General features: G+C 49.4%; 2 protein-coding genes and 1 pseudogene across 2 annotated transcripts; 2 read left to right on the top strand and 1 right to left on the bottom strand.

Moving 5' to 3' along the window:
* Window positions 1–244: 244 nt before the first annotated feature.
* On the top strand, window positions 245–1180 carry LOC142364851 (olfactory receptor 14J1-like). Its single transcript, XM_075444974.1, has one exon. It carries the CDS (start codon window positions 245–247, stop codon window positions 1178–1180), a length of 936 nt encoding a protein of 311 aa, XP_075301089.1.
* A 13254-nt stretch (window positions 1181–14434) lies between these two features.
* LOC142364811 (olfactory receptor 14A16-like) lies at window positions 14435–15439 on the top strand. The gene has a single exon (XM_075444936.1). It carries the CDS (start codon window positions 14480–14482, stop codon window positions 15437–15439), a length of 960 nt encoding a protein of 319 aa, XP_075301051.1. The 5' UTR covers window positions 14435–14479.
* Window positions 15440–23573: 8134 nt separating this feature from the next.
* On the bottom strand, window positions 23574–24690 carry LOC142364810 (olfactory receptor 14C36-like; annotated as a pseudogene).
* Window positions 24691–25642: the final 952 nt, after the last annotated feature.

Genomic DNA, 25642 nt, shown 5'->3' with positions numbered 1-25642 from the left:
CATCGCCATTCCTTAGCACTGGCAGTGAGGATGCTGAAAATCCCTTCTGCAATAAGAGCAGATTGCTCTGGCAAAGTCTCACACCAGGTCTGGACCTTGCCCCACAATGCCCATGAGCCCTTGTGCCACCATGCCCATGAACCCACTGCTGCAGAGCAAAGCTTTGATTTTCCTCTGAGAAGTCTCCCCTAACTCTTCATTGATTCTTCCTCTAGGGACAGGACCCCATGTGCAGAGAAAGTAAATGACCAATAGCAGCTCCATCACCCACTTCCTCCTCCTGGCATTTGCAGACACACGGGAGCTGCAGCTCTTGCACTTCTGGCTCTTCCTGGGCATCTACCTGGCTGCCCTCCTCAGCAACGGCCTCATCATCACCGCCATAGCCTGTGACCACTGCCTCCACACCCCCATGTACTTCTTCCTCCTGAACCTCTCCATCCTCGACCTGGGCTCCATCTCCACCACTGTCCCTAAATCCATGGCCAATTCCTTCTGGGACATCAGGGCCATTTCCTATGCAGGGTGTGTTGTCCAGCTCTTTTTCTTTGTCTTCTTGATTGTGGGGGAGTATTGTCTTCTCATCGTCATGGCCTATGACCGCTACATGGCCATTTGCAAACCTCTTCACTATGAACCGATGATGGGCAGCAGAGCTTGTGTCCACATGGCAGCAGCTGCCTGGGGCAGTGCTTTTCTCTATGCTCTCTTGCACACTGCCAATACATTTTCAATTCCTCTCTGCAAGGGCAATGCTGTGGAACACTTCTTCTGTGAAATCCCCCAGATCCTCAAGCTCTCCTGCTCACGTTCCTACCTCAGGGAAGTTGGGCTTCTTGGGGTTAGTCTTTCTATAGCTTTTGGGTGTTTTGTTTTCATTGTGGTGTCCTATGTGCAGATCTTCAGGGCCGTGCTGAGGATCCCCTCTGAGCAGGGACGGCACAAAGCCTTTTCGACGTGCCTCCCGCACCTGGCTGTGGTCTCCCTGTTTATCAGCACTATCATGATTTCTTATCTGAAGCCCCCTAACATCTCCTCCCCTTCCTTGGATGTGGTGATAGCTGTCCTGTACGCGGTGTTTCCTCCAGCAGTGAACCCCCTCATCTACAGCATGAGGAACCAGGAGCTCAAAGATGCCCTGAAGAAGCTCATTCAATCAGCAGTCTTTAATCAGCAATGAGCTGTCCATGTCACTTTGCAAGAGATTTCCAGTGTATCTTGGGAAACCTCCTGTGCTTTGGACATTCTGCCTGCGATAAATCTGTTTCTCTAGGAATGTCTGCATCCACTCAACTTACTCAGAGACATGAACCCAGTCTGTCTGACCCAGAGGTCTTTGCACATGTGTCTGGCCCAATGGTGCAGGTGGCCTCATGTATCAGATCTCTGTAATAAAAGGCGACTTTCTCAGTGCTGGCGTCTGGAGGTGGGGTTCTTCTTTCAAAGCTGGGGTCAGGAAGAGTTGGAAGATTTTAACCCTGTTAGTTCATTCTGCTGTGTTCGAATTCTCCATGGTCTGAGGGGAGGAGGTTGTGTGGTGATGTATTAGAAAGAGGGAGCTGAATGAGCTTTCACTGGTGTGCTCCCTATTCGGCCATTTACAGCACTGACCACTCACCAGAGATTTATATGTGAATTTTTCTGCACAGCCACTTCCCTCCTGCTCCTGCACTCAGTGCCTGCAAGGGGGGGAATGGCCACCCCTGCTCATCCTTGCTGTCTCAAGCAGGAGGAACAGAAGAGGCACAGGGCACAAAGAGGTTTCTGGGGGATCATGAGAGGCAAACTGGAACCTTATTCCAGCCTATCGGTTCCTATGAGGATGTCCTAGTGAATACAGATGTCATCTCTTCACCATGGTGCGTGGTGGGAGGACAAAAGACAATGGGAGGAAGGGAAAAGGAGAGAGGTTTTGCTGGGAGAGAAGGACAACATTTTTCCCTAGGAGTTCAGCCAAGTGCTGGAACAGGTCATCCAGAGAGGCCGGGCAATCTCTGTCCTTGGGGCTTTTGAAATTTGGGCTGAATCAAACGTTGAACCACTTGGTCAAACTTTGTTTCTCACAGGATGAACTGCAGATTCCTGTGGTCCTCTGGTCTCCCCATGTCCTCTGGGACGGGTGCCAATCCTAGCCCCGCACCCCAGGTTCTTTGGGGCCCCTAGAAAGGGCACTGCCTATTTATGGTCAGATAACTGACGCACAATATTATTACATTTATATTTTAAAACACTCTACAAGCACATTTTGATCAGCTGAATCATTGGAGTATTTTTCAGAAATGACGGTGTTTTCCCACCATGACAGAACGGGAATTTCCAGCAAGTGTGCTAGGCGCAGGAGAATAAATATTGACCTTTCTGTGCTCTTGTATTACCAATACACGGTCTAATATTTCATCTCCCTCATCATGTTAGGAGTTTCTGCCTCTCATGATTCAATGGCAATGCGTAAGGATATCTTCAGCACACTATGTGGAATTATGCCCTTCTCATTACACTCAGGTTTCCTCCTTCACTTGGTATTTGGTCATTCAGATACCTCTCCACTACATGGTCTCTGCTTTGAGCTTCAAGCAGTTAGGAACCTGCCCCATCATTGAGAAGGATAACTCTTTAGTCAACACCTCACTGATTTTATATATCTCCTTTCTTATCAGTTTGTCTAAAGCTGTTTTTTTATGGAAATGCCTTGTGAAAGGTTCACCACATGAGATGCTGCCTGGATTTTGCATGCAGCTGAGGAGAGAGTTTTAAAGTTTATTAAATTGCATAATGTTTCACTTTTGTTTGTTGGTAGGGAAGAGAACCCTTTCTGTGCCTGTGTGCAGCTTGGTTCTCTAAGGAAAGCAGGTGGGAGCTGGTGCAAAGGAGCTGTACCAGGCAGCTGCAGAGCTCAGTGGAGAAGTCTGATGTGAGGAGAAGTGATGCGAGTGCCAGGAGGCTGATGAGGGAACTGGTGGGCTTGGGGAGGTGAGGAGCAAGGTTGTCCATAGACACCCCAAGGGACTGCTTTTCCTGCCTTGCCTTGTCTCCTTAGGAGACAGCCTGGATCAATATCCGTTGCAGAGTGCTGCTATCCCTTCTTCTATAGACTGAAAAACTATAAAAAATACTCTTGAGAAGTTAACCTCTTTTTTTATTAACTACTCACTCAACTCTTCCCCTTCACCTACCTCCTTGAAACAGCTCCAATTAGCAATATAAGGCATTAAGAGCTGAAAAATCAAGGAGAAGAGAAAGGCACATGAAGGCTTTCTGCATTGTAATGAGCCCCAGGGTGCATTTGGTGCTGAGTCCATGAACCTGAGATACTGAGAGAAGGTTGCACAAACCTTTCCAGAAGTCAAAATGAGAAGTTAGTCCCAAAGTACCTTCAAGCATTAATGGGTCCCACTGAGGGCCACTACCGACACAGACTCCTGAGAGAAGATAATCAGATGCCATGATTCCAAGCAGGCAAAGGTAAAGTGTGAGCAAATCTGATGCTGAGAAAACTGTGAGGTTTTTAGATGAAGGAGGATGGTCAAGCCCTGACCCCCATCTCCAGGAAAGGGAGATCCAATCCCTCACTGGTAGCTCAGAGTATTTCCTGGGGTTGTGGGGAGTGTGATGGCAAGTGAAGGACGATGGTATGACACCTCCTGGCCTCCTCAGGGTTCATGCAAGGAGGAAATGAGTCTCCATTGCCTTCAGGATCATTTGCCTATTCTTAGGCCTTGACTGCAGAGACATCTGCCTTACTCAAGGAGACAAAGACCTCGGTTCTGTCATGGCCTTTCAGCCTTTCCAGCGCCCTTGGCCATGTCCACCACAGGCAGTTCTACAACGTCCCATGCCTGTACCTGTTTCCCTGCAGGCTGCAGACACCCAGTGTGCTTCCTTAGCTTGCTCTCGCACCAGTATGTCCCTGAATGTACTGGTGTCTCTCCATCCTCGCCAGAGGTTCCTTGAAAAACTAAGCCATGGGCAGATCCAGGCTCCCTCCAAGTGACTTTTTGTACCACAGCACTGCACTCAGAATGACATATCTTTATGCTCAGATCCACTCTGGATTTCTAAAGCTGCACTTTCTGATGGTTGCCCTTTCTCAACCTGTTTCCCACTACCCAAAAACAAGTGCCATCATCTCGGAGAGAAATTTTCAAGGTCTCCTGAGCACCTACTGTTCTTCTCTCAGCCTGCTCTTCACCAGGCTAAAGAAGCCCAGGTCTCTCAGCCTCTCCACACACGACCCCTAACCCTATCGCGGAAGAATTTCTCTGGCCACAAGACAGTTCCTCCACATTCCTCCAAAATGGGGAGCCCCACACTGGGACACACTGCTCCAGATGTGGCCACACCGGTGCTGAGTCAAGACAGACAAGAACTGCCTTTGTCTGGATGGCCACAGTCCTCCCAGTGCAGCCCAATATGCTCATGGCCATATTTCTGATTAGCACCACTGGCTCCTACGGTATCCCTTGTAATGCCCAAAGCCTCCTCCTTGAGGTTGCTCCTCAGCCAGTTATGTCTGAGCCTGCCTTGATGGACGGGTGTTGTCTATTAAGCCTGGTAGAGAGCAAAGTCCCACACAGCTGCTTGCTCACTCATGACATCATATGATACGGAATACCCCTCTGGTCACTTGGGGTCAGTTTTCACAGCCATGTCCCCTATCAGCTTCTGGGGAACCCCCAGGCTACTTGATCATAGGGTAGCATTAGAAGGCACAAAGCCTTGATGCTGTGCAAGGACTGCTCAGATGTAACTGAAACATCGATGTGTTACCATGTGTCTCTTGAGTCCCTGGAGCCATCGCAGTGACGAGGGAGAGAACCCTGCCTGGCTGTGGGCTGGGGATGTTACGAGGTGATGGGATCTAGAACGATATTTGTGGGGCAGTTTCTTCTCTCTGCTTGTTTACTTTTTAGAGCAGGGCGGCAATAAATAGAGCGGCAGACGCTCGCTGTTACCCCTGCCCTCTTCACCAGGGGAAAGGATAATGGAGGAACAGCAAGAGGGCCTTACAAACTGGAAAATAAACCAGCTTTAATAATAATGCCAATAATAATGGGAAAAATGCAGAAATAAACAAAATAATATTGACTTTCCCTGAGTTGTGTGCAATGGGGGCTGACGTTATGAGAACAGCTGCCAGGCAGACACTACCAAGTCGCGGTCTGGACTCAGCAGTAGATGGGATATAGATTCAGGACTGCATGGATCGGAATCTGGATCAGGATAACAGACAGGACAACAAGCAGGCTCCTCTTCAGAAGGTGGCCATGGACAAAGACCAAAAGACCCTCACGATCCCCCACCTTCAAACCGAGTATGACTTGTGTAGTATGGAGTATCACGTTGGTCAATATTGGGTCACCTGTTCTGTCCTCCTCTCCCTGCAAGTACCACCCTTTACGACCTCTCAATCGTGGAACATAAGAGGTTTATCAATGAACTTGGCGGCTATAGAAATAATTATAAACATGGACATTTTCTGCATTCCTTTCCTACTGTTAGCTCAGTAAAACTATAAACATTAGGTGTTATCAGCTCTGGAGTGGACTCTGTCTGAAAAATATGCAGCCAACTTCAGAAGAAGGCAGTTACGTAGAAGAACTTGGCTGAAAGAAGATTCAGTGAAAAAGAATTGGTTCTGTTTTAACCAAAACGAGGACAGACAGAGAGTTACCCGAAATACCCGTGGTGAGTTAAATTTGGCAAGCTATCAGGGGCTCGCCAAACCACTATCTCACTATGAAGGTGAAAAAAATTTGGGGCAGTTTAAAGGCAGTTTAATGTGGGGTGAGGAGCAGGATTACAGAAAAAAGCAAAAGCAAAGGCCACACACAGAAGGAAAGCAAAACCAAAGGAGTTTTTCTCTCTTCTTCTCATCAGCAGACAATGTCCAGCCATCTCTTGAAAGCAAGGATTCAAGACATGTAGAAGCTGCTTTGGAAGACAAATCACTGAATAAAAAATGTCATCTCCTCCCATAACTCCTTTCCATCAGTTTTCATGCTCAGCATGATGTCGCATGGAATATCCCATTGTTTAATTCAGGTAAGCTATCCCATCTGAGTCCCATCCCAGCCACTGACCCACCCTGAGCCAGCAACCATGGGAGGGTTTGGACAGACAGCGTTCATGCGATGTGAGCACTGCTCAGTAATAGCCAAGACACTGACGCGTGATCAACATCGTTCCAACCATGAATCCAAACCACAGCAGCATGTGGGCTGCTCTAGGGAAAGTGAGCTCCATCCCAGCCAGACCCTGTACAATGGTGTTCAGGGGTCTCTTCTAGCTTGCATTATTCTATGCTTCAATGATTTTATTTTGAGAGCTCTTTGAAGACAGAACAGACAGATGAAGAAGAAAAAGACGAGAGGCAGAAGCAGTGATAGAAAATGAAGAAGTATAAATACAGCAGTTCCTCTGTGGATCATATCTCCACTCCAAAGGTTGATAGGAAATTTATTACATAAAATTGATGAAACACGCTTAATTTTATCTGCTCAAGTACTGGGCCCCAAGGAGGGTGATGGTTGGGTACAGTAGCATGTGGTCAATATTGTCTCGGGAGCTCATAATCCAGTAGCAAGCCAATGGCTGTGAACGGGTCTGAGGTCACTTCTGCCTTTGGAGGTCATTGGCCAACAGCAGGCACATGGCTGAGAAAGGGACTGTGAGGTCACTTCTCTCTGAAGTTGCTAATAGGTCAGCCCTTGGCTCAAGGTGGGGATATGTGTTTTTAAGGTCCCCTCTGCCGGTGTCTGTGACAGGCCAGCAGCAGGCACCTGGCTGGCACATGGACTGGGAGATCCCCTCTGCCAAGGGACCCAGGCTCACTGCAGGAAGGGGGCTGATGGTTCGGGTGTCGTGTCTCTTCTGCCTGAGCTCATGATGGGACAGCAGCAAGCACTCATCTTGGGCATGTCTATCTGAGAAGCTGAAAGTCTGGCAGTGCTGGGAGATGATAGGGAGGCTACTCCTCGGTGGTCAGGAAAAAGGTCAAAAGAAGGCCTGGTGGTTTGGGATGCTTCCTAGAAGGGTGGTTTCTGAGATGATGGAGCTTTCCTTGGAGGAAGGAAACATCAGGAGAGACAAACAGCTACCAGACAGTGCAGCTTGGCAGGTGAAATCTAGACATGAGGAGGAAGGAATGTGACTCAAGTGGTAGTGCTGTGGTACAAGAAGTCACCCAGAAGGAGGATGAGATCAGTCCATTTCTTTGTGATTCAAGGAACAGAGCGAGAGGGTAGATAGATACCTGTGGCTGGATGGAAATGGCAGGGTGAGAGCAAGGTGAGGAAGCAAGATGGGTGTCTGCAACCTGCAGGGAAACACAAGCAGCTGTGGGACAGCATAGGACAAGCTCTGGTGGAGATGGCAAAGGGCCCTGGCAAAGTTGGCACTTGCCAAGAGAACCCAAGGCTTTGTCCCCTTGGCTATGACAGGTGTTTCTGCCGCCAAGGCCTGTGAGGAGACCTGTTATCCTAAGGCACTGGGGGGGGTGCTCATTGCCTCCTTGCACAGCCCCAGGAAGGCGGGGAACTGTCACCCCGTTGGCCTTCCCTCAGCATCACCCACCCCACCTCCCACTACCCCAGGAAGAGCCCTGAGCAAGGCCTGAGGGACAGGATCTGCCTTGCCAGGGGCTGGGACTCAGGCCTTGGCCTTTCTGCTTCACCAGACACACCCAGGGTGTTCTCAGCATCTGAGCTGCCTGCACCTTCCCTTTGCTGCCTGCCATCATGGCCTCCAGTTCTCTGCTCTAACGAGCCCCTGGGGAGGCTTTGCTGGTAATGGTCCTCAGTGGGACTCAGAAATGCTTCCAGGTACTCAGGATGTTTTTCTCCTCATTTTCAATTGTGGAAAGGTTTGTGAAATCTCCTCTCAGTACCCAAGCTTCAAGGACTCAGCTCAGACACTCCATGGGGCTCATTACAGTGAAGAAAGCCCTAACAAACTATGCCTCTTCTTGTAGTTTTCTTCTAGTCTGATATAGTTTATTAGAGAGGTTTCCTAATATATTTATGGAGAAAGATTTCAAAAAGCTTCTAAGAAAAACGTCTTTTCATTTTAAAGAGGTGTAGTTTATCATCTTGGAGTTTCGATAAGTGGTGACAGCAGCATTCTCTGACTAATATTAATGCAGGGTCTCTCCTCAGGAGGTCTGGCTTGGTTGCAGAAGCTGTTTCTTGAGGTCTGACACAGTATGGACAACTTTGCTTCACGCCTCCCCAACCCCAGCATTTCTCTCCTTGGGGCCACTTGGGACTCGCATCCCTTTTCCTTACATCAGCCTTCTCCAAGGAGCTCTGCAGCTGCCTGTTACAGTTCCTTTGCACCTGTTCCCTCCTGCTTTCCTTGGAGAACTGGCTGCACACAGGCACAGAGGGATACTTTCCCTTTTTGAACAAACAAAATAATACTGAGAAATCCAAAATTTTGCATAAAACACCCTCCTCCACTCTATGCCAAGTACAAGCTGCCACCAGAGACTTTCACCTCCTCAAAGCACAATCATGCATGAAATGTTTTAAACAGAAAGACAATTATAAAATAAACACACTTAAAGAGTTGGGTAAAGGCAGAATTAGGCCAACTACTTAAATATAGGCAAGCTTTTAACTCCCCGAAGTTCAAATCATCAACTGGATTGTGGAGAGGTGTCAGAATGACCAAAGAGTAAGGGGAAGGGAAATCTAGCGGGCAATCACAAGTGTATATATGCAGATGTGCTGCTGGAAAGGTGACTTCAGCCATTGTCATTGTAGTTTGAACTGGTGGAAATATGTGACAGATGAGGGAGATTAGATGCACAGCCTAATAGAGAGAGCTCTGACAAGGCAAATATCATGGAAGGTGAACAGGTCTCCTCTTGCTATTAATGCACATCCTGGAAGCTTCTCTTTTTGATCTCATCGGAAAACACCTATATTTTATCAAAAGATTTCAACTGTTTAAGCTGATGAAGTCGTACTTATACTTTCAAACATGTGTAAAAATTTCTCAGGTTTTCAGGCAGCACTTTGCTGTTTGTCCATAAGTATCCAGTGCTCCGTCCCGAAGACGCAGTGTCTCTGCAGTCTCTGCCTGAGACAGTCAGCTGAGCAGTTACGGCTGAGCAGTGCTTGCACAGCATCAAAGCTTTGTGGCTTCTGATGCTGCCTTATGAGCAAGTAGACTGGGGGTGCCCCAGAAACTGGGAAGGGACGTAGCTGGGACAGCTGTCCCCATGTGACCAGAGGGGTATTCCATACCTTTTCACATCATCAGTGAGCGAGCAGCTGCGTCGGAATTAGCTCTCTACCAAGGTTAAACCACAACGCCTGTACATCATGGCAGGCTCAGACATGACTGGCTGAGGAGCAGCCTCAAGGAGGAGGCTTTGCGGATTAGAAGGGATGCTGTAGTGGCCAGTGGTGCTAAACAGGCAGATGGCCATGAGCACATTGGGCTGCACTAGGTGGAGCATGGCCACCCAGACAAGGGCAGTTATTGTCCTTCTGGACTCAGACAGGTGTGGCCATATCTGGAGCAGTGTGTCCTTGTGTGGGGCTCCTCATTCTGGAAGAATGGGGGATGAACTGTGTGAGGTGGTCAGAGAAAGTCTGCCGAGATAGGCTTAGCAGTCACGTGTGGAGATATTGTCCCAAAATGGGGATTGTTTACCCATGTGCAGTACGCCAGTATAGACACAGAGCAGAGGTATTGTCTTTATGGCATGTTTGTGCAGATACTGGTGCTGGCTGATGATTCCACAAAGCTAGCACATTGCTGAGCAGAGTCACAAGACTATATAATCTTACAAAAACACAGGAATTACTTGTTACTTTCTGATTGGTTCATTGCATTACATTCTTATCTTACAAGTATACTCCTTCCTCAATTAACTACGCGCGCTCACACATAGCTCCTCTCCAAGGGCATCATTGATGTCAAGGTATGCATCGTCTATACAAAGTAGTCAGGCCTAAAATTAAACAATGTTGTTATGACATAAGCATTATTATACCCAGAACATTTCTGCTGGATATGATGAGAGACCTGGGCTTCATTAGCCTGGTGAAGTGGAGGCCGAGGGAAGAATAGTAGGACGTCAAGACAGCTTGAAAATTTCTTTATGAAATGATAGTGCTTTTTTTCAGGTAGTGGGAAACAACATGAGAAAGGACAATCATCAGAAACCGTAGCTTTGGTGGTCCAAACTAAACCCGAGGATAAAGAGATGTCATTCTGAGGGTAGTGCTGTTGTGCAAAAAGTCACAGAGAGGGAGTCTGGATCAGGCCATGGCTTTGGGTTTCAAAGACCATCTGGCGAGGAAGGTGAGACACCAGTATAGGTAGGGACATACTAGGGTGAGAACAAGGGGCACTGGGTGTCTGCAGCCTGCAGGGAAACAGACACACGCATGGGACAGCATACAATGGCCTGTGGTGGAGAAGGCTAAGGGCGCTGGAAAGTCTGAAAGGCCACGACAAAACCCAGGTCTTTGTCTACCTGAGTCAGGCAGGTTTCTCTGCAACCCAGGCCTAGGAGGAGATACATCATGCTCATGGCAACGAGACCTCATTGCCTCCTTGCACCCACCCTGGGGAGGCCAGGGGCTGTCACACCATTTGACTTCTCCCAGCATTGACTTCCCACAGCCCCAGGAATAGCCCTGAGTCATGAGTGAGGGACAGGATCTCCCTTCCCTAGAGATGGAGGTCAGGGCTTGGCCAGCATTTGTATCCAAAAACTCCAGCGGTTTTCTCAGCATCAGAGTTGCCTGCACTTTGCCTTTGCCTGCCTGGAATCATGGCCTCCAGTTATCTGCTCTGAAGAGTCTGCGTCACTAGTGGCCCTCAGTGAGATCCATTAATGGTTCAGGGTCCTTTGAGATCATTACCCCACTTTGACTTCTGGAAAGGTTTGTGCAGTCTTCTCTCAATATCTTGGGTTCACACACTGAGCATCAAATGCACCCTGGGGGTCCTTACAATGCAACAAGCCCTCATGTGCCTTTCTCTTCCTATACTTCCTTTTTCAACTCGTCATGCCTCGTATAGCTAATTGGAGCTCTTTCAAGCAGGCAGGTAAAGGGACAGAATTCATTGAGTAGTTAAAAAACATGAATTTTACTTCATTCAGGGTATTTTTTCTTATTTATCAGTCTACTGAAGAAGTGATAGCAGCACTCTCCAACAGGTACTGATCCAGGCTGTCTCCTAAAGAGGTCTGACAAGGAGGGTAAAGCAGTCCCTTGGAATCTGTATGGATGACCTTGCTCCTCACCTGACCCAAAGCCCACCAGTTCCCTCACTGGCCTCCTGGGACTTGGATCATTTCTCCTCACATCAGACTTCTCCACTGAGCTCTGCAGCTGCCTGGTACAGCTCCTTTGCACCAGCTCCCACCTGCTTTCTTTAGAGAACTGGGCTGCACATGGGCACAGAAATCTTTCCCTTCCTTGCCAACAAACAAAAGGTAGACATCTGCTCGGCTCCAGTTAGAAACAGGGCCCAACATCATAGGATCAGAAGAGGACTGCGATTGGAAGAGACCTCAGTAAGTCTGCAGTCCAGCCTGACAAAGACAGGAGCAGACCAAGCTATTGAAGGTTTGATTCTTTCCGAGTTTGAAAATCCCCATGTACAGAGACTGCCCAACATCTCTGGGTGGGCTGTTCCAGCACTTGGCTGAGATCCTGGGGAAAAATATTGTCTTTCTGTCCTGAATGAACCTCTCTTCTTGCACCTTCCTCCAATTGTTTTTGTCCTCCCATCATGCACTGCGGTGCATGTATTCTCCATGACCTCTTCATTGGTACTGGCAAGCTGGAATGAGGTCCCTGTCAGCCTTCCCTTCTCTGGGCTGGAAAAGCCCAGGTTCAGTTGTCTTAAATATGGGCACCTTCTGTCATTTAAGTTTGCCAAAGGCATTTCCCACCAGCCTCCAGGAAGGTGCCCTCAGACACTGCCCTGTCTCTATGAACTGCTCCATTAGAGCTTGCAGTTACCAGCAGGCATCTTGGTCACCTCTGGAACGAAACCTGTCACCATGTGTCTGTGTCAGAACATCTTCCTCCTGCCCTCCACGTCCATGAATTAGCAAGGGACCTGAGATAAGGAGCTTCAATGCAGGAGCCTGTTTTGGTGCACATCTGAACTGAGGCAGGAGGAATTCCACATCCAGTGGTTTTGTAGTGCACATGAGAAGGAGCTGAGTCCTCTTCTAGGACTTCAAACTCAGGATGAGATGCCTTGAATGACCAGGCTGAATCTCTTCCTTCAGCAGGGGTAAAGGAGAGCCCTCCCTGTCATTTTCTGGTTGTCCTGTGTAATGAAGGGGCAAGGAAAGGTGATTTTTCTAACTTTCTCTCTGAGAGGAGAAATGACACTGCAGGAAAGAAGTGTCTGTCCCCAGCAGAGGGAGGGAACGTCAGTGATGACTTCAGCCTGTTTCAAAACAGGTTGCCTTAGAGACCAAAAGACTCCTCAAGGGAGCCCAGAGGGGGAAGACAGAGAGACATATTGAGCTGGTCCTCTGCTGCTGAGCTGGGCTGGGCTCCTGGGATGGAGGGAGATCATGGCGTCCAGGCAGCACAGATTAGACACAGCTCTGCCCAGGAGCAGCTCCTCTGCCAAGCCCAGCAGGGCTGAGGGCACTGACTGCAGGTAGCAAGTTGAAAGGAGCGAGGCAGAGAGACCTTGAAGGCAGACTGGACTTGGAAGACAGCTGAGAGTTCACTGGCAGAGAATTCTTCCCAGTCCTTAACACAGTCAGTCTCTGGCTGAAGGGCAGTGTAGGTGAGTAGCCTGCAATTACCTGACAGAGCTGGCTGATGTGGGGTGAAGGATGTGCTCCTCAGCAGGGCTTCCCTTCTGCATGGTCAGAGGGACAGGGCACCACAGCTGCCTCCTCCCGGCTGCAGGGCTGTGAATTCTGGTGTGCAGCCAGGGGTGCCCGGGGCTGTCCTTCAGAGCAGGGTCGCTGCAACCCATGGGGGCTGTGTGCTGGGGCAGGGACTGCCTCCTGCCAGGGCCAGCACTCATCCTGCCTAGGGAGCTCACCATGACGTTACAGGGAGAAGCTGTTGGTAGAGGGAATGACCCCAGGCAGGGAAGGGGAGCGTCTTCTGCTGTAGAGTGGGACCTGTTCCGGTGAGGGCTGCTCTCCACTCCAAATCACCCTGAGGACATTTGCAGAGGGTGCTTCTGAAGGACATTGAGGCACCATTCACCTGATAGGCAAGGATTCTGTGCTTTCGGTTTTTCCGCTCTTGGTTGGCTGGGTGGGCAGTGGGAGACTGGAGCACTGGGCACAAACTGAAGCATAGGAAGTTCCAGCTGAACATGAGGAAGAGCTGCTTTACTCTGAGCGTGATGGAGCCCTGGAACAGGCTGCCCAGAGTGGTTGTGGAGTCTCCTTCTCTACGGATATTCAAAACCTGCCTGGATGTGGTCCTGTGCAACCTTCTCTAGGTGACCCTGCTTTGGCAGGGGGGTTGGACAAGCTGATCTCCAGAGGTCCCTTCCAACACCCACCATTCTGTGACTCTGTGGTTCTGTGAGATACAAATTTATTTCTCTGTTTTGGAGAAGGCACTGAAACCCCAATTCTTGTTAGCATCTTTCTGAGCTGCTTCTTAGACCCCCCAAACACAGAGATATCCCTGGGCAGTGCACCACTGCCAGGAGATGTCTGCAGGGCAGAGCTAAGCACAGAGCCGGTGAGTTGGGTTCTGTGAGCATTGACAGGAAGCAGATCCAGGGACACAGAAACAGCTCCCACAAGGGACAGTGCCAGGCAGCAGAGACACAGGCAAGGAGTGAGAGGGAGCTGCTACCAGAGATGTCGTGGAAGTGGGGATTCGAGCACCTCCCTGCCATCCTTTTCAGTGCAGACACATTACCCAACACAAACCCCTGGTCTCCTCTGCTACCCAACAGAAACTTTGTCCCCAGAGCTGTGGGGTCCAGGTCATGAGACAGCGCCTCCCTAGCTAGAACTTCAGATGAAAGATTCCTGGGAAATGGGACACAAAAAAAGATGGTCAAAGCACTTGCCCTACAGTGTCATCATCCGAGTGGCAGTGAATACAATTGCATAAGGAGAAGAATTCACAGCAAGTCCATATGCCTCCGTCCTTGCTTCATCCTTTCTGGAGCATTGCAGTGTTCTTGCCTGTTTCTCCACTTGTCTGTGGTGCTCCTGCTCTCTGGGGCAGGGCTGGGAATGTGGGTCAGTTTTTGTTCTGACACCGATGCTGGCGGCCCTGACCCAGAGAAATTCTCATGGACAGCAGGTGCCCAAGTTGCACATAAATCTCGGATGAACAATACCACTCAATTGGTAGCAACAGACAAGGAACTGACTCATTCCTCTTTCTGCTCGGTGAGGGGGGTTATTGTTCATAATGGTATGTTTTTCTGCTGAGAGAAATTTCTCCCTAAACTGTCATTGTCTTTTTCTCCTTGGACAGGTCCCCATGCCCAGAGGTGGTAAATGTCCAATGAAACTTCTGTCACTGAGTTCCTCTTCCTGGCATTCGCAGACACATGGCAGCTGCAGCTCTTGCACTTCTGGCTCTTCCTGGCCATCTACCTGTCTGCCCTCCTCCGCAACGGCCTCATCATCACCGCCATAGCCTGTGACCACCGCCTCCACACCCCCATGTACTTCTTCCTTCTCAACCTCTCCCTCCTTGACCTGGGCTCCATCTCCACCACTGTCCCCAAGTCCTTGGCCAACTCTCTCCGGGACACCAGAGCCATTTCCTACTCAGGATGTTCTACACAGTTTTTTTTCTTTTCCCTTTTGATATTCGCAGAATTTTTTCTTCTCACCATCATGGCCTATGACCGCTATGTTGCCATCTGCAAACCCCTGCACTATGGGACCCTCCTGGGCAGCAGAGCTTGTGTCCACATGGCAGCAGCTGCCTGGGGCAGTGGTTTCGTCTATGCTGTGCTGCACACTGCCAATACATTTTCTACACCTTTCTGCCACGGCAATGCTGTGGACCAGTTCTTCTGTGAAATCCCTCAGATCCTCAAGCTCTCCTGCTCACATTCTTACCTCAGGGAAATTGGTCTTGTCATGTTTAATGCATTTGTATTTTGGTGCTGTTTTGTCTTCATTGTGCTGTCCTATGTGCAGATCTTCAGGGCTGTGCTGAGTATCCCCTCTGAGCAGGGACGGCACAAAGCCTTTTCCACGTGCCTCCCTCACCTGGACGTGGTCTCCCTGTTTATCAGCACTGGCACATTTGCCTACCTGAAGCCCCCCTCCATCTCCTCCCCATCCCTGGATGTGGTGGTGGCTGTTCTGTACTCAGCGGTTCCTCCAGCAGTGAACCCCCTTATCTACAGCATGAGGAATCAGCAGCTGAAGGCGTCCATTAGAAAAGTTATTTCAGGGATGCTTCTCATTTGCCATAAATTTTCCATCACTCTTTGGGAATGACTCTCATGGTGTCCCACTGTAGGCCTGAGCTTTGTTTGCTGTTTTGTATTTTATTTTTATTATTATCTCTATTATTCATAATTTTTAAGATTTTCCTGCATAAATGTCTGAATCCCTCTTAATTCTGTTGAGGAATGAACCTGCTCTAATCTGGATGTAATATAAAGTTGTGTGTTTAACTGGGACAGAGCTGACTCTCTCATAACATTTCTGAAATAAGATGTGACCACACCAGTGCACTGACTGAAATTTGGGCTCTTCTTCCAAGGCTGATGCCAATAACAGGCCCAAGAAATGTCACCCCAAAGGGCCTATTTCTCCTTGGAATTGGAAGAGTAAAGCTTGTGGTCCCATTGGAAGCTGTTAGAGACCAAGGGTTGGAATCTGAACTCACCCATTGGTGCGTGGTGACCGTGGAGATGGGGAATGGTGAGTGAGGTGTACCCAGGGCTTTCTTTGATACGACTGTGCAGAACAAATTCTCCAGGAAGGTAATCTGGAGCTTCCTGGGAGCCCTGAGGTTTTACGGGGACAGCATGTGCCTGGACTAAGTGCTGACTGAAACCCCGCTAAGTGAGCCATCACCCAAGGTGGAGTCACTCAAACAGAAAGTGCAAAATACCAATATCTGCAAGGAAAAAAAGATGGACATACTTGAGCACACACAGACCAACTCTAACAGGGAGCAGCACCTTTGCAGCCACCACTCCAACAACAGAGCACATACAACCATGGAGTACACAACGGTCCCCATGCTTCTCCATTCTCAGTCTGATCTGGTGTGAAGGTCATGAGTGGTCTCTTCATCCTCTGCACCCTTTACCCACGGGCACACACCCCCATGATCCCTCCAATGTGGGTCTGAGTTTTGGGTCTGCCCAGGTGTCCTGTCCAGTCTTGGAGCCACTACCGTTTTGGCAACTTCAGCCTTGGGTATCTCCACATCCTGGTGTCCTCCTCTTCCAGCCAGCCCCGCATAAATTTGGCCAGCAACGCATGTACAGAATTTCATTTGCACACACACACAAGCAAGCTCACACAGCAAATAACCAGGAGCAGAGTTAAATCAGAAGGCAGGACACACACAGGGTTTGGACAGCTCAGGATGAGCAGCCCCTTGCACACTGCAGCTGGACCCTTGGATCCCTCTCCTATTACCATCCACAGGATTCATTGTTCCACTCCACCTGGATCTCTCCCTTTCTCTGCTGCAGTCCCCTCCCCGGTTAACAACTCTCACCAATTATGTTTTCCCCAATGGTCTCTGGTTTGGTCTGCTGGTACCATCATTTGATAGTTGGGATACCATTGCCTAGGTCATCTGGGCCTCAAATGGCATCACTGCTGGGCTCCCCTGGCACCACTGGCCTTGCAAGACTTGAAGACACAGAAGCTCCCCAATGCTCCCCTCCAGTTATCCCTGCAGTTTGGCTTTTTCTCAGGTCTCTGCTCTTCAACCAGTTATGAGATCCAGCTGGGACACATGGTGCTGCTTCCACTTCTAGTCCCTTCTCACACGGGTCTCTGTCACATCCTGCAGTTTCCCACACCATGTTCCATATTTGCCCGTGACACATACAGGTGGCTTCACCCGAGAGCAGGGCCTCCCCAGGGACACAGCCATTGCTCTGCAGCCTTCCCATCTGGTGTCCTTGATGACCTCGCAACGTTTGTCTGTTCCTGTTAAACCACTTTGCTGTCATGAGGTGACCCAACAAGCAACAGCCCAAACACTTTGGCTTTGCTTAACTCTGCGCCTCTGTCCTGGGTTTGGCCAGGACAGGGTTAATTTTCACCGGAATCCAGGAAGGGGCACAGCCAGGTGGGCTGACCCAGCCTCAACCTGGCCAAACAGAGCAGGGTATTCCATACCATGTGCCGTCATGTGGGGTTCCGGTGGGGGTGTGCGGGGTGGCGGGAACTCACTCGCGGCTCGGGAGCGCACAGTGGCGGTGGTGAGGGAGAGCGGCTCTGTGGGCTGTGCAGTTTGTGTTGTGTTTTCTCCTTATCTGTATCGTTGTTGTTGTTGTTCCCTTTGTTTGCTGTTCTGTTAAAATGCCCTTATCCCGACCCACCAGTTTCTGCCTGTTTCTTTCCATTCTCCTCCGCACGCCGGCAGGGGGAGGGGCGGCCGCGTGGCGCTTTTGTTCATGGTAGCAGCCAAACTATAACATTAAATATGGTGCCCAGGCGTGGGGCGGGGATAACGGCAGGGCTGAGCAGTGTGTGTTAAAACAGCTTTCTTAGATTTTGGTAAAATTTATTATACGCATTTACTGTGTCAGTTAAAGTTGCCGATAAAAATGTTTCTGACTTTGATCAAATGACTTTGCAAAGTAAATCCTTACTTGCTGTATGTGTTCTTCACCGTGCTGTTTGTTACCTCAGGGAAAAAGATCAGGATGATGATTTTGCTATACTGTACGATATCGACTTATGACATGATAACAACACTGTGCGTGAAATCAGGCTTGTATTTTCATGCGGCACTGCGGTCGTTTCTGCAGATCCGAGGATCCTATGTCTTAGAATTTGTGAATAATCAAACCTAGTCTGTGGGGAAAAGCAGAGGGGATACCTTCCCCCACTCTTTTGCCCCCCCCCCTCTCTCCTTCAGACTGGTCCTAACGGCTTTTGAGAATTTCGAGTACCCGTGGGATGCTCAGGCCAGCACTCTCCTATTGTTCTGCCTCCTGAATGAGTTTTGGGTCTTGTTTAGAGTTAAACAAGTAGTTCAGAACATCGTGCAGAGACCTGCCCTGGGGCTGGATAGCTGTGAGTGGCTGGGAGTGTGGGACAGCATGGGCAGGTGTCTAGGGCAGTGGGCACCCGCAGTGTGTTTTAAACTCACCCCTGAGCAAGACCAGAATCCAGAAAAACTAGTAAAATATCTGCAAAAAGTGTGCTGCCACCCTGGGAACTCCAGAGAGACACAAATCACTGCAATGTGCTGGGGTCTGGCCCATGTCTACCCAGCCCTGTTCAACCTGATTCAGTGCCCTAAAGGGGAAGGAGGGGAAATGAAGCGGCAGGCACTGCAGCTGGCACTGCCCCCCCAGCCGGCCCTGCAGCCCCTCCAGCCCAGCAGGCAGTCACAGCCACCCTGAACGGCACCACCGCTGCCGCTGCCACAGCTGCAGGGTCTGCCTCAGTTTCCCCAGTGGGCACAGCAGCTGCTCCAGCCCCAGCTCCAGCTGCAGGCATCGCGGCTGAGCCCAATGACCAACCTGTGCCGGGAGCAGTCGCCCCTGTAAAACTAAAGAAAGACGCAAAGAGAGCAGATCGCTCCGGGAGGGATGACGATGAGCCAGGGTCATCGCGGGAGATAGAGACAGAGATCATCACCCGGTCCCTGTCCCTGGGCGAGCTGCCAGACATGCGGAAAGATTTCAGCTGCCACCACCCAGGTGAGCACATTGTCACCTGGCTGCTGCGGTGCTGGGGTAACGGGGCCAGCAGCTTGGAATGAGAAGGCAAGGAAGCCAAGCAGCTGGGATCCCTGGCCAGGGATGGGGGCATTGACAAGGCCATTGGGAAGAAGGACCAAGTCCTCAGCCTCTGGAGGAGACTTCTGTCAGACGTGAGGGAGAGGTACCCCTTCAGTGACGATTTTGTATGCTATCCTGGCAAGTGGACCAATATGGAGAGGGGTGTTCAGTACTTGAGAGAATGGCTAGGTTTTAATCAAAAAGTCTATCCTTCTTTAATCTGGACAATTCTTACTACGATATTACTGGTACAAAACATAACAATTATAACAGTGATAACAGACAGTGACAGGGTTATTTAACAATTAACTTTAGACAATTTATTTATTTATGGACTATTCTCACCCAAAATCAAATCCCCATGAGGTACCCATCGGAATTCCCCATTCTTCCGCATTACCCACCAGGTACAACCAGGTCCTTGAGCAAAAGCAATCCTGCCGACGGGCTTGCCGTTGCCCGAGGCAGGACTAACCAAAATCATCTTCCCTAACATGCCCTGCAAGTGCACTACAGGGACTTTATCCCCTTCTAGGGGGCGCTGAGGTTTTGACTGGGCAGGACTAGCCCGGTTGGTGGACCTTCTGGTGTTAAACAACCAGGTGGCCTTTGCTAAATGAGTGTCCCAGTTTTTGAAAGTCCCATCCCCACTGCTCTCAAAGTGGTTTTTAGCAGCCCATTGTACCGTTCCATCTTTCCAGAGGCTGGTGCATGGTAGCGGATGTGATACACCCACTCGATACCGTGTTCTTTGGCCTAGGTGACTATGAGGCTGTTACAAAAGTGAGTCCCATTGTCAAACTCAATTCTTTCGGGAGTGCCATGTCGCTACAGGACTTGTTTTTCAAGGTGCAGAATGGTATTCCGGGCGGTGGCATGGGGCACAGGGTAGGTTTCCAGCCATCCGGTGGTGGCCTCCACCATTGTGAGCACATAGCACTTGCCTTGGCGGGTTTGTGGCAGTGTGATGTAGCCAATCTGTCAAGACTCCCCATATTTATATTTTAGCCATCATCCTCCAGACCACTGAGGCTTTACCCGCTTGGCTTGCTTGATTGAAGCGCATGTTTCACATTCATGGATAACCTGTGCAATAGTGTCCATGGTCAAGTCCACCCCTCGGTCACGAGCCCATCTGTATGTCGCGTCTCTTCCTTGGTGGCCCGAGGTGTCATGGGCCCACCGAGCTATAAACAGTTCACCCTTATGTTGCCAGTCCAGATCCACCTGAGCCACTTCAATCTTGGCAGCCTGATCCACCTGGTGGTTGTTTTGATGTTCCTCAGTGGCCCGACTCTCAGGGACGTGGGTGTCCACATGATGCACTTTTACAACTTACTGCTCCAGATGGGCAGCAATATCTTGCCACAATGGGGCAGCCCACACAGGTTTGCCTCTGCGCTGCCAGTTCTTCTTCCACTGCTGCAGCCACCCCCACAAGGCATTGGCCACCATCCAGGAGTCGGTGTAAAGATAGAGCACTGGCCACTTCTCTCGACTGGCAATGTCGAAAGCCAGCTGGATGGCTTTCACCTCTGCAAACTGGCTGGACTCACCTTCTCCCTCGGCAGTTTCCGCGACTTGTCATGCAGGGCTCCATACAGCAGCCTTCCACCTCCGCTGCTTCCTCACAATGCAACAGGATCCATCCGTGAACAGGGCATACTGTTTCTTATCTTCTGGCAGCTGGTTATACAGTGGGCCTCTTCAGCATGTGTCATCTCCTCCTTTGGTGATACTCCAAAATCTTTACCTTCTGGACAGTGCATTATGACTTCAAGAATTCCTGGGTGACTGGGGTTTCCCACGTGGGCCCGCTGTGCGATCAGTGTGACCCACTTAATCCACTCCACTTTCGCCCTATGTTCAGTCTGTTCTGTCTGTGACAGTAATTGGTGAGTGATGTCTCCCTGTCCTTGTCTTGACCCTCGAGCCCTTCAGCATATTTCCTCTCCTTTGTCCAGTCGAGGAGGGGGAGTGATAGAGAGGTTTTCGGTGGGCTCCTGGCTTTTATCCAGGCCAAATCAAAACAGACAGCAATCAGTTTTCAGAGGCATGACTGACCCATCATCAATCCATGCTGACTGCTTTTGGACGTGTTCTTCTTTTTTAGATGCACAGAAATGCCAAAGTGACCTTGTACAGCCTGGGGTTCCCTGGGGTGACTTTCTGACCTCTTTCAACAACAGGCGCAACATTGCCTTGTCCTCATTCACAAGAGCCCTCGACCAATGCCAGGAAGTTTCGAAAGGGATATTCCAAAGGAATGTCAATCTCCACCGATAACTTCATAACCAGTATTCCCTAATTTCTCTAATTTTTCATATATTTTCACCTGTCTGGACTATTTCCAAAGTAATTTTTTCAGAGGCAGGCTGCCTAGACAAAGGCCCTTTCCATTATTGTCCAGTTTTCTCCTCCCTTTACTCTTTGTTCATTCAGATTCCTGGCACCTACTGAGCCACTGTTTTCACATCAGGGAGTTAAAAGTTTGCCTGCCTTTCAGTAGTCTAATTGTCTCCTTAGCCAACTCTTTAATTAGGTTTATAACTAATTTTTTTTTCCTCTTCCTAGCTACAATATTTCTTAGAAGATTATGCCTTACAGGAAAGAAACCTCATTAGAAGTAAGTTGTAATTACCGCATGTTTGCACTGTGTGTTTTGTTTATGGAACTTGATTGTGCTTTAATTTTTCCTTTCTTGCAAATAGCCAAGCTCCTGCTGTGCCTGTGTGCAGCCAGCTCTCTGTGGAGAGGAGGTGGGAGATGGTGCAATGGAGCTGTAACATCCAGCTGCAGAGATCAGTGGAGAAGTCTGATGCAAGGACCAGTGACACAAGTCCCAGGTGTCCGATGAGAGAAATGTTGAGGTTTGGGAGGTGAGGAGCAAAGTTGTCCATAGAGTGTCAGACCTCAAGGGACTGCTTTTCCTACCTGTCCATATCTCCTGAGGAGTCACCCTGGGACAATACCACTTGGAAAATGTTTCTACCACTTCTTCTGTAAACTGAAAAGCAATTTAAAATATCCCTTAAAATAATTAAATATTTTTATTAGGCACAGTCTGACATCTTCCTCCTTATCTACACTATGAAAAAACTCCAGTTAGCAGTAAAAGTCTGAAAGAATTGAAGAAAGCTACATAAGCTTGTTAGCTTAGCACTTTTTGTATTTTAATGAGCCCCATGGTGTATTTGGTGTTGAGTCCATGAACCTCAGATATTGAGAGGAGATAGAAAAAACTGCTCAAGAAGTCAGAAGCAATACTCCATGTACCTTGAAACATTGATTGGCCCCACTGCGGGCCATTACTGACCAAGCCTCCCCAGGGACTCCTTAGAGCAGAGAATTGGAGGCCTCGATTGTAGGTAGGCAAAGGCACTGTGCAGGTGGCTGCAATGCTGAGAAAACCCTTGGTCTGCTTTATGAAGCAGAAAGGCCAAGGCCTCAGCCCACGACCTGGGTAGGCAGATCCTGTACTTCACATGATCATTTATTTCAGTGACCTCCTGCCCCAAACTTTCTGATCATGAGGGCATAGATGAGAGAACTTATTAGGGGCAAGAATGGTGTAGGAAAAAGGACTTCTCTGGTGAGGCTGACCAGGCCATAATTTTTCTAATACTCCTCCCTGCCTTTTTGAACTTCATGATGTTTGCAGAGGCCCACCTCTCTAGCCTTTCAAGGTCCCTCTTGAGGGCACAATGTGCATGCTTATATTTTCTACGTACAACGCAAACATGAACTTCTGACCTAGTCATTTGGTGTCCCTCCACGGAGGGAAAAACATGTCCAAAATGTAGTGAATGGTCACTGCTGGAAGTGGTGGTTGCAATTGGCTGGTCTCTGACAACTGCCCTGGGACCTCTTCCGTATTGTGTCCAGTGAGTGCAGGCAGAGACCAGACCCTTCTCTACTGGTCCTTCACGTCTCCTGGGCAAGCAGCAGGAGATTTATTCTATGCAAGGACACTGCTTTATGCTCCCAGCCTTCCGATTCACACAGTTTAGCGGTTCCTTGAGTTTTCCTCTACAGGACAATTTCCTCGGCATGTTCTTGAGACTACTGTTAGAAAGAGTCCTAAGACTTCAGGCACTAACTTGAGGAGAACACTTTTCACAACTGGAACACTGCTATGGGTGTAAGCCCTGTCACAGGACTGCCCAGTGCTTGTCCCTTCAAGATTGTTCCTGCTGTCACCGGCCTGCCACACCGCAGCCCTGTGACCAAGCTGCCTGAGCATTCAGGACTTACAGTCACACAAGGGCTCAGAAGGAGGCTATAGGGGTGTAAAGAGAGCAGCTCAGGAAAGACCAAGAGCTGGTGCTCCGTGACACTGCTGCTGTGCTGGGACTCTTTTCCCCTCCATCTCTGGAGGTATTCCTGAAGCTCTGGAGAGAGTCTTAGAGAAAGGATCTTGGACAAACTTGTGGCTACAGTGTTCCTTCTTTTCCTGAAAAACACCAGGAGCATGGCTCCTCTTTTACACAGTCTCAAAAGTCACAAAGACAGGTAGATATTGAAATAGCAGTGGGAGGAATAATGGAAGTTCTTTATAAAGCACATTATGAAAACCAAGGAAATCTAAAAATCAAACCAAACAAAACAAATTCAACGACACAAGAACAGCCTGGGCCAACAGTTCACTACAATGTGAGTGATGGGCAGAAGAAGATGGGCAGTTTATTGCTGCTTAAGAAGATCCAGCCACCAGTTTCCACACCGCATCCCTGAGCTCCTGGTTCCTCATGCTGTAGATAAGGGGGTTCACTGCTGGGGGTACCACCGAGTACAACACTGTTACCACCAGATAAAGAAATGGGCACGATATGGAGGGGGGGTTCAGGTATGCAAACACTGCAGTGCTGATAAACAGGGAGACTACTGCCAGGTGAGGAAGGCACGTGGAAAATGTTTTGTGTCGTCCCTGCTCAGAGGGGATCTTCAGCACAGCCCTGAAGATCTGCACATAGGACAGCACAATGAAAACAAAACACCCTGAAGCTAAAAAATACTAACCACAACAAGCCCAGCTTCCCTGAGGTAGAACTGTGAGCAGGAGAGCTTGAGGATCTGGGGGATTTCACAGAAGAACTGGTCCACAGCATTGCCCTTGCAGAGGGGTATGGAAAATGTATTGGCAGTGTGCAGGAGAGAATTGAGCAAAGCACTGCCCCAGGCAGCTGCTGCCATGTGGACACAAGCTCTGCTGCCCAGGAGGGTCCCATAGTGTAGGGGTCTGCAGATGGCAACATAGCGGTCATAGGCCATGATGGTGAGAAGACAACACTCTGCTGCAATCAAAAAGGAAAACAGAAAGAGCTGGGCAGCACATCCTGTGTAGGAGATGTCCCTGATATCCCAGAGGGCATTGGCCACGGCTTTGGGGATAGTGGTGGAGATGGAGGCCAGGTCGACGAGGGAGAGGTTGAGGAGGAAGAAGTACATGGGGGTGTGGAGGCGGTGGTCACAGGCTTTGGTGATGACAATGAGGCCGTTGCTGAGGAGGGCAGCCAGGTAGATGCTGAGGAAGAGCCAGAAGTGCAAGAGCTGCAGCTCCTGTGTGTCTGCGAATGCCAGGAGGAGGAACTGGGTGATGGAGCTGCTGTTGGAAATTTCCGGCCTCTGGGAATAGAAACACCGTCCAAGAAGGAAGAGACAGTGAGAAATTAGGAGATTCAGTTCTGATCTGTTTGCTATAGATCCTTCCCCTGCTGCACATACCCTTCTTTCTTTTTCTAGGAGACCTTCCTTCAGATCCATGGTTGGAGCTCTAGTAGGTGCTGGCTGAAATGTGCCATGAGGAGCAGGACCTCTGCCCACAAGCTGCTGAGGTGTCTGCCCTCCTCTTCGGTATTTGGATCATGTACATGGTGGGCTGGGGACCCATCCTGGTGTTTCACTTTGTCAGATGAAACTGCTGTTATTGGAAAAGGGCTTGTCAGCAACTGTACTCCCAGTGCTAAGAAACCTGGATAGCAGAAGGTAGTTTATACGGTCTCGGGTTTTCTGACAGCTCTCCTCATCTCACCTGGGGAGTGCTCTTGGTTGTCAGAAACCCTCAGCAATTCTGCTGAACTCAGGCAGAACAGTGAGTCCCGCAAGGCAAGAGGCTTGCCTGTGGCTCAGTGCAGAGTGAGGGGAGCTGATCTGTCCCCCCTTCTTATTCCCAGCTGCCCTAGGCTAGAATTTTTCTTAGATGGAGAGTCGTCACACTCCCATGTTTTCTTTAGAAGTCACCAAACACTGCTGAAAGCAGAGGGATCCAATGCAGACCACTAAATGACTCACCCTTACTCAAGGTCCCAGCACGCCACTTCTAATCCATGACACATGCGGATTGCATCTCCAACCCAAGAGTAGTTCATCCATTGTGCGTGGCATATCTGCGTTTCTCCACTGGGACTTGCAGGAAACACAGTTTTGTTATGAGACAGATTTGCATTCTGTGGGCAGCTCACAGCTTGGTTGGACACCTTAGGAAGATAGCCATGTGTCCTAAAGATGGCATCTGATTAAGGGAAAACTAGCTTGTTCTCTGGGCTCACAGACCGCACTGCTCCCAGCCCAACAGCTTAGACACAACTGGCACACCTCATGCCCATGGACACATCTGCACAGAAGGACCCACACGATCAGTGTCTGACTGCAGCTGAAACTCCCATTCCCAGAGAGCCTGACTGACACAACAAGGGAACAACTTCAGTAACACAGG

This window comes from Opisthocomus hoazin, chromosome 29, assembly GCF_030867145.1.
Source record: "Opisthocomus hoazin isolate bOpiHoa1 chromosome 29, bOpiHoa1.hap1, whole genome shotgun sequence".
NCBI classification, from domain to species: Eukaryota; Metazoa; Chordata; class Aves; order Opisthocomiformes; family Opisthocomidae; genus Opisthocomus; species Opisthocomus hoazin.
Note: the sequence above shows the minus strand (reverse complement) of the source record. Positions and strands in the feature narration are given on the sequence as shown.

Bases quoted from the DNA above. Each gene is read 5' to 3' on its own strand.
- LOC142364811 (XM_075444936.1), top strand. From the start codon at position 14,480: ATGTCCAATGAAACTTCTGTCACTGAGTTCCTCTTCCTGGCATTCGCA.
- LOC142364851 (XM_075444974.1), top strand. From the start codon at position 245: ATGACCAATAGCAGCTCCATCACCCACTTCCTCCTCCTGGCATTTGCA.